The sequence below is a fragment of the Miscanthus floridulus genome, chromosome 11, assembly GCF_019320115.1.
Source record: "Miscanthus floridulus cultivar M001 chromosome 11, ASM1932011v1, whole genome shotgun sequence".
NCBI classification, from domain to species: domain Eukaryota; kingdom Viridiplantae; phylum Streptophyta; class Magnoliopsida; order Poales; family Poaceae; genus Miscanthus; species Miscanthus floridulus.
Genome location: NC_089590.1, coordinates 95,811,835 through 95,820,909, shown reverse-complemented (window position 1 = coordinate 95,820,909; position 9,075 = coordinate 95,811,835). Strand labels below are relative to the sequence as shown.

General features: G+C 44.4%; 1 protein-coding gene across 1 annotated transcript; it reads right to left on the bottom strand.

Moving 5' to 3' along the window:
- Nucleotides 1–4,832: 4,832 nt before the first annotated feature.
- On the bottom strand, nucleotides 4,833–7,893 carry LOC136494052 (reticulon-like protein B11). Its single transcript, XM_066490192.1, has 6 exons — nucleotides 7,719–7,893; nucleotides 7,429–7,609; nucleotides 6,393–6,534; nucleotides 6,217–6,286; nucleotides 5,938–6,115; nucleotides 4,833–5,074 (listed from the first exon to the last, which is right to left on the bottom strand). The coding sequence occupies exons 1-5, from the start codon at nucleotides 7,765–7,767 to the stop codon at nucleotides 5,961–5,963; spliced, it is 597 nt and encodes a 198-aa protein (XP_066346289.1). The 5' UTR covers nucleotides 7,768–7,893; the 3' UTR covers nucleotides 4,833–5,074; nucleotides 5,938–5,960.
- Nucleotides 7,894–9,075: the final 1,182 nt, after the last annotated feature.

Sequence of the window (9,075 nt, the reverse complement as noted above, 5' to 3'; positions counted from 1 at the left end):
CACGACAGGCACAGGAGACAGCTGCCAACTTCGCACAGTTTCAGGCTCGTCAGGACGAGTTTCAGCGGCAGCAGCAGCTTCTTCAGCACCAGCAGTTACTTATGCAGCAGCAGCTCATGGGATTCATGCAGCATGTAGTGACAGCTATTGGGGTCCCACTGCCACAGCCTTCGCCCCAGCTTGCACAGCCTCCCACCACTTCGACGACTCCAACAGTACAGCCCAGTGGGCTCCAGAGTCAGGGACAGCCTCCAGCTCAGTTTGCTTCACCGCCCATACAGGTGTCCCAGTGGTTAGCCTCACCCGTGGTAGCCCCGCGGTTCACTCCATTTCAGACGGGCTTCACACCAGAGCAGTCTTCCTCGCTATTCGTGCCTGAGACGTCAGTCTCCAGGAGTCTTGGAGCTTCCTTTAGCGAGTTGACCGGCATGCCTACTCCACCTCATATGCATACCGCCGGTCCATCTACAGCAGATCCAGTCGCAGTGACTACTCAGAGGCTCCCCTCGTCTGTCGCCTCGTCCGATCCTACCATAGACATACTTGCAGCTTCACAGGCAGCACCAGCCCCAGCTCAGACCGAGACCGTTTCAGCGACACTTCCTGCTTCAGAGGGTCAGTCAGTTCAGAGCTCAGGGTCAGATGATGATGGCGCCAGGTTCCATCTTGCTCCACGTACTTCAGCGCCCGACTTGTCCGCTGCAGTCCCGCCGTCCGACCCCTAGGTTTTGGTGTTTGACGCCAAAGAGGGAGAGGGTTTGAGTATGTAGACTTAGGGGGAGCGAGTTTTAGGGGGAGCTAGTTATATAGTATTAGCTTATTATATACATTTGGAGTTTTATTTGTGTGATACACTATTACTTATGCATTCGTGTGTTTACTTTCATGCATACTATTATATATATGTGATAGTGCTATCTACATGGTTGTGATATTTGACATGTGTGACTTCTACTTTGCTTTATCTATATGTCATATCACTTGGGTAATGCTCATTTGCTATTGCTTCCGCGCTTATATTTCGAAGCAAATGAGCTTTGTTATTTGTACTCATGCTTAATTCATATCCTTTGAGTACATTGTGTTGGCTTGGGTCATATAAGCTTGACTAACTCTTTTGTTCTTATTGACAAAAGCTTATATGAACCAAGCCCGTCAAAAACCTCACTCCATAACATACTCGAGGTGGTATTGTCATCAATCACCAAAAAGGGGGAGATTGAAAGCATCTAGGCCCCTAGTTGGATTTCGGTGATTAATGTCAATACAAAGTTACTATGACTAATGTGTGTTTTGCAGAGGCAATTAAGTTAGGTCATGGTAATGGAGATCGATTGGGAAATCGAGGTTATCATGCCCCTACGATGGAAATCGTTTCGGTTTTCAAAGGATGGACGACAAGGTTAAGGATAACTAGTTCTAAGTGTCAATTGGAGTTGAAGAGACACTTAGAGTAGTTTAGGACTTTGTTTTTTTTCCTTTGGCCGTACTATGAAGGGGGGTATGAACGGGTAGCTTGACCTAGTTGAGTCTAGTGAGTTAGGTGTGGTGCACACTTGTTTAAACTAGCTCTAGGTAGCTCCTATGAATGCCTAAGATCTTTTGGAGCAAAACTTCATTCACATATGTTCGAAAGTTGGAAGTGAATGGAGGGTCAAACACTGACCGGACGCTGGCTCCGGTGCAACCGGACGCTGGCCGCAGGGTCCGGTCAGTTCATTTGACTGAAGTGAACAAGTCTGGTGTGACCGGACGCTGGAAGGTCATGTGATCGGACGCTGAGGGCCAGCGTCCGGTCGACTCCAGTAAGGGTCTAGACTTGGGAAAGAGTGACCGGACGCGTCCGGTCAGTGCTGACCGGACCCTGAGGGTTCAGCGTCCGGTCGAGTCCAGTAAGGTTCCAGTAAGGGTTTTATGCGACCGGACGCGTCCGGTCAGTGCTGACCGGACCCTGCCAGCGTCCGGTCGACTCTTTAATACTGGTTCGCGGGTTGAACTGACCGGAGCGTCCGGTCATCACGATCAGAGCGTCCGGTCGTCCCGCAGAAGCTCATAACGGTTCGTTTTTCAGGCTGGCTTATAAATAGAAGGTCCACTCGTGAGTGGAGTATCTTTTGCTCATTCCAACAGCTGAGAAACACGTTTGTGAGTGCCAAGAAGAGCAAGGTCCTAGTGAGGTGTTTGTGATTTGAGAATCCAAGAGAGTAGCCTCACTAGCAAATCAAGAGTAGCAAAAGTGTGCATCCATCTTCTCATTAGGCTTCGCGTGGTCAAGTGAGAGTTCGTGCTTGTTACTCTTGGTGATCGCCATCACCTAGACGGCTTGGTGGTGATTGGGAGTTTGGTGTTCACCCGGCGGAGCTTGTGGGTGACCCAACTCAAGTTGTGAGCGGTTTTGGGTGATTCGCTGCGACGGAGTGTCGAAGAATCAACCCGTAGAGAGCACTTGATCCTTGCGCGGATCAAGGGGGAGCTACACCCTTGCGCGGGTGCTCCAACGAGGACTAGTGGGGAGTGGCGACTCTCCGATACCTCGGCAAAACATCGCCGTGTTCCTTTCTCTCTCTATTTACGTTGAGCACTTACTTTGAGTATTTACTTTGAGCATTTCAATACTTGTCTTACATCCTTAGAATTGCTTGCTAGAGTAAGTTTGGAACGTTGGTTGCGAGGTTGTTGTGCATTAGTTTGATATAAACACTTTTTAGGCACAAGGGGTTAATTGGGCTATCCGTAGGATTTGATTATTGCAAGAAAATTTAGAATTAGCCCAATTCACCCCCCCTCTTGGGCATCTTGATCCTTTCAGATGTGAATGGAGCACATGAATGAACATGTTTATTTATAGCTGCTCATGGTCACTATGGTATTGCAAAAAATATTTCTATATTTTTTCTAATACTTACCTATTTTTTAGATATTTTTAGTATACAAGAATATCTAGACCAAGAGTATCTACTTTTCACTATGAAACATGACAAATATATCTCATGTATGCTCATTGTTTATCTAGAAAGTTTCACAAATATGCATCGCTATCTTTAGCACTACCATTTAATGTATATTTATCTCTATTAGTCGTGTATGATACTATCTTTAAATCTTTTATGCTTCCTGGCCTCCTACCCTAGTGACGAGTTCTACTTTTCCTTCATCTCGTACGTTTTTTATGTGAATATTACTCTTTTGGATACGCATGATGCTCTTCAAGTTTGTTAATAAAAACATGGGATGGCACACTTGATATGTGGATCCATCTGTCAGCCTATAACCTTTCTATTTTTTTCTTCTCTCTCCTTAGTTCTTCCTACTCTCAATCCATCCGCAAAGGGCGGCGGCAGCCTCTTCTCCTCTCGTGGCCGAGCTCACCCTAATGTTCCACAAGGCGCTTGCCTGGGCGTGCTTATGCGCTAGGCGGAGGGGCACCGCCTCGCCTAAGGGAGTAAGTGGTGAATAGGCGGCGTGCCCTAGATCCAGGGCTATCGCTGCTTGAGAGAGGGACGACGGGTGGCGGTGGAGGAGTCGAGTGCGCTAGGAGGCTAGCGGTAGGTGCGGCTAGGAGGAAGGGGCACTGTGGGCGGTGTGCGCCTATTGCAAGGCATCATGCACAACTGCACATCAGAGGTTGGCACGGATCACCATATATCATGCACACATGTATGCACTGTGGAGTGTGGACTACGGCTGCAGCTCTGAGTTCTCACATAAAAAATGGTTGTTTTATCGATTCATGTCCTTGCGCACGTATATCTTGTAAAACTTTAGATGAGACTAGAGGTGACTGCCTAGGCTACTAGTATGTTGCACTTAGGGCCTGTTTGGATCAAGGAGGTAAAGATTAGCCCTTCTTTTTATCCATCTGAAGATGACTTTACTCTCCTCTCAAAACGGAGGGTACTAAGAATACAATACCAATTGCATTCATCTCTAATCTAAACAATTAATAATAACATACACACTTAACTCATACTAACTATCTTGAACACGCTAACTAAAATTTATACCAAACTAACGGAAACAATTTAACCAACAAATACTAACTGACAAATACACTTACATACGCAAACCAAAATTTCAAACTAACTTACTAACCTAAACATAGAGGAAATGTAACTAAATTTACACGTAAAAAACGAGGGCAGCCACTAAACTCAACCTTCCTAACGTATCGATCCACCTAAATCACTTGCCATTTCTTCCCAAACAAAGGTTTTGCTTGAAACCCTAGCTACCAAGCGAACTCCTCAAGTCCACCAGCAAAATACGAAATAAGAGGGGATTTACCTTGCCCTAGGCCAGGGCCAGGGGAGGCTTAGAGGCGACCACCAACTAGCTCCGAAGGCTGATCTCAACATGAGGAGGCCGGTTGGAGCCGGGGCGGCCGCTGCCAACGCCCAGACAAGCAGGGGCGAAAGAAAGAAATGAGGAAGAGAGGGAGGGAGCCGAGCCACGCCGTGGTCGATGGCATAGCAAAGGCTCAAATTAGCCGGTCAGTGGGCGGCTGGCCTGCGCGGTGGCAGGCCAGCCACACCAGCCTGAATGGCGCATCTGCGTTGTTTGGCCATGCCAGAACATTAGGCGTGGCCAAACATGTTAGATTTGAAGAAAAAAAAATCAACCGTGTTATTTATAAAGTGTTAAAAAAGGTTAAAAATAATAAAAAAAATCTCACATGACGCATCTGTCTATGTAAAATACAACTTATTAGGTATTTCAGAAAATGAGCTACCGGCAGATGGGCATCGAATGAGCTGCTCAAAGTTCCTCAGAGCAGCCTAAATTTAAAATCAGTGACAGAAAAATCATATGACTAACAGCGCAAGCAGCCCACATACTTGTATGCACGAGTTGCAACTTGCAATTTCTCAATATCATTTCGAGTAAGATATGCGCCCATAGTAAACCTCATGTTCAAAAAGAAAAATACACAAGCCATCTCATTTCCCAAAATGAACAGCGCACATCTAAACCTCAGATCAGCATATCGAGAATTAATATTAGTGGAGGATCACAAGTATGGAGAGTCAAAGATGAAAGGCCCACTGTCAACTCCACTTGACAACCAGAGATGTTCCTGACAAGGAAAAAAATCATTAATAAGAAAAGCAGCAATTAACAGGAACAGTTTCAACTAAAACTCCAGGAAATACACTTTTGCCACGGAAAACCTCAAAAGTCAAACCAACCACCACAGAATACAAGTTACTAGACACAAGTTGTATATAAGAATGAAACTACATACGGCAAAAAAACAGTTGCTGCTGAACCTAGGTTCAAATATCAGTAGTTTGTCTTTATAAAAAAAAAAAGTTTGCAGGAGCTAGGCCCTGACTTGCACTGTGAGTGAAGCATGTTGAAATTCGTTTGATTTTGCTCCTACAACAGGTACAGTCAGTTACAGGAAATAAGGAAAAGGCAACTAGGTAGTGCAAGTTGCTGTTAGAACATAAGCCAAATTATTCAAATTTTTGGTCACTCACAAACTATTGATCAGTTGAAAGTGATATTCATACCATTCATAACATGTTCACAGCCAAAATACAGGGTTCTGTAAATATTTAAATAATCTAACTGATGGGAATGTTGTTACTATTAAAATACTTTGTTTTAAGAAGGGTTTGTAGTAGGTTGCGCCTCTAGTTTTTATATCCTCCCCCTTCTGATGTATGCTCTTTTCAGAATGCAAGGTAAGCTATTACTGCATTTTTCTTGGCTTCTTGAATCATCACACGAGCATGAAACTCTAAATTTCTCATGATCGCCTACTTCGACAGTTAAATAAATATATATCATGAAAAAAACTAGTCTATCTCATAATGACGTGTGTAATACTAATGTACTGTGAGGCATAACATGGAAGCTGTTCGATTTAATTTGTTTCATAATTCATACTATCGACAAGTAATAAATTTCATGTCGAGTCATATTAAAACTCACCACAATATAGCAAAACATTTCTTTTACTCAGTCTTCTTCTGCTTGGCTGATTGTCCAGCCCTGGTAACGATGGTATCTATGTGCCTCGATAGTACACTGTGTGCTACACCAAGCTTTTCATCAACCTGATCCTGGTACTTCTCATAGAGTGGTGGAACCAACAGAGAAAGCATTACCCCTAGAGAACAAAAAGAAATGGCTAGTTTAGTATGAACATTGAGCTGTCAAAAAAGAACAGTAGATCCAAACATCCATGAAGAAATAATTAACAGAACTCACCAATGTAAATGAGCGTAAGAAAGTTGAAGAGCATTCCAACGAATGAGACCACCCACAAAATCAATATCACCTTTTGCACCAAGGAGAACAGGGAAAAGGAAGAGCATACATAATTAGGAACAGATATACAGTAGAGAGTGTGTGAGAAACTGAGATTCTCAGAGAAAGAGGCAGACCTTTATAAAAACTTTCCTATCTCTCTTGATGGCGATGTCATGGCCAACAGCCAGCAGCCTATTGATCCATACAAGAGCATGATCTGCAGCTTTTTCAACAATTGCATCTGAAACCTCAAGATTAGGAAGAGGTGGAAGAGGCCTGTAGAGGAACCAAAAAACTCGTTCAGACTACCACTCTGAATGGACAACATGTAGCCTAGTTACAATGGAAGTACAGTGTACATCGCTGATCACAAAATATCATGCAAAATCACAAAAATCTAAATATCAATTAGAGGCATTGCAAAATGAAGACCAAACCAATTCCGGGGAATGAGGAAACCTGATTACACTGCTTAAAATTCAAATGCAATTAACTTCTATCAAGTTAACATATCATACACAATGACTTAGTGCTACAAGTTGCCGAAGCAGAATATGAACGATGGCCAACATCAAAAGACAAAAGTAGAGGCATAGAGCACTCAGTACAGAGTAATGATAGAAACACCTAGTCCTGCCTTGCATAAGGGACAGTACAAACATTACTACAGGCTATGGAGGAAAATGCCACATGCTAGCGGATTAGAGTATCCAGCTGTTATGTTAACTTACTGGTAAAGTAAAGCCAAGTCTTCCCTTTGCAGAGAAGGGATCATGTACTGATAGTACATGATTACTAATGTGGTGAAGGTGAAATGGACATGCTTTAAGAAAAGGGTAAACAAGAGGACCCCCTGCCTACTTAGAAGATAGATGGAGCCTTAACGACAGCTCCTCTTAAGGATTAAGTCCAGATTATTAATAAGCATTAATGATGCCACATATACTGAAATCAACTCGTAAGATCCTTAGAATCACTAAACCATACACTATTTTCGTAGTGAGGTACTCGAAGAAAGGAATAAGCTACATCCAAACTGACAGGGAATTATCCGATTTTGTAACAATCCATCACAAACTATTCCCAATTTAGAGGTCAAGCACCACGCCAACAAAACACCACAAAGCAGAGGAGCGAACGATTCCATATCAGATCTCAGGCTAACCGCACCTGTTGAGCAGCGACGCCGACTTGGCCCAGAAGAAGAGGATGGCGACGAGGAGGAGCAGGGCGTTGGACAGGACGGAGGGGAAGCTGTAGCCCGCGCGCTCGAAGACGAACCAGACCGCGGTGGCACCCACCACGGCCGCCGCCGAGGCGTTCCTCCGCCGCCACAACAGCAAGTCGGCGACTGGAGCGGGTCCCCGCGCGAGGAATGTTAGGAGCAGTCAGGGATCGGCGGGATTCCGCGGGGGGACAGCAATTTTAACAATACCCAGAGAGAGGAGGGGCGCGCGTACCTGCGCCGCCGCCGAGGAGGGCGTGGAGAGATCGCGGGCCGGTGGCCATGCGAGATCGCCGGGGCTAGGGTTGGGGCGAGGATTGAACGGAGAATCTTTTTTCCGGTTTGGCTGTTTTGAAGCGGGGAGTGGTGGGAGCACAGCGCGAGCGGAGACGACGACACACCAGATGAGATCTGTGCCTGTGCCACTCCGCTGCTTTTGCCGTGTTGCCTCGGGATCGACGGATAATAGTCGTTGACATGTGGGCCATAGCACGGTAAGATAACCTTTTTCCAACATAACATTTTGCGTTATCCTTTTACATGCAAAAAAAATTAAAATAATTTTCTTTATTCTCTTATTGTTCTCTCCTCATGTGCCCCGCACTGTACAAAATTCCATACAGGACGATCAATTCTGTGTCCTAAGAACATTTTCAAAATTTTACTCTCTAAATGTAAATTATCATTTCAAGAGTCATCTCAGTAAAAATCGATTTCTATATCTAATACCATCCAACAACTTTTCTATATCTTGTGCGCACTCTAGTGAGCTATTCTCACTAGTAGAGGATGTCTACATTTACAGAATAAATTAAAGAGGTTGTCTTAGGGTATTTTTCACCATAATTTTTATTCCTGTAAGTTAGGAAAGATTTTAAGAGTCTTGCTCTAAAATCTCTTATCCAGACATCTAATACTTACTCGAAACGGTCTTAACGAATTGGTCAATTAACTATTAGTAGCTAGCAATAAAAGCTATCACTAGTTATAAATAGTAGTAAATTAAGCAAAATCCCTTGCACCAATTGATGGAGTAAGTAAATTAAGGGGGTGTTTAGTATTGCTCCGCTCCAGCTCCGCGTTGCCAAACACCTCTGGCTTCAGAAACTCAGTTCTAAAAAAAATGTGGAGTTGGAGGCTAACTCTACTTTTTTTTTAAGTACCTCAATGATTACATCAGTTATTAGCAACGGTGGACCCAGAAAATATTTCCGAGGGGCTGAACAACACTGTTGTTCGATCTTAAGTTTCAGTCTCCTTACACTATAGAACTTTGCCTAAAAATTCATAGAAGTTCCACTGCTCCAAGATGGGTAGGGGGGCTTGAGCTCCCGCGCCACCGCTGTGTCCGCCCTTGTTATTAGAGTTTCATACTTTCACGTGGAGTTAAGAGATAATGTCAGAGGATGACGAGCTGTCCGAGAGCTGCCCGGCGTCCGCGCTCGCCAAGCACGAACTCACGAAGTTGCACAGGTGGCCAAGGCACGAACTCACGCAATAGAATGATGCATGTGAACCTGGGCTGCCCATACGGAGAGTCAAGAACCACAAACACATATATGTACTCTTCGCCTCGGTTAATTTTCTATCAT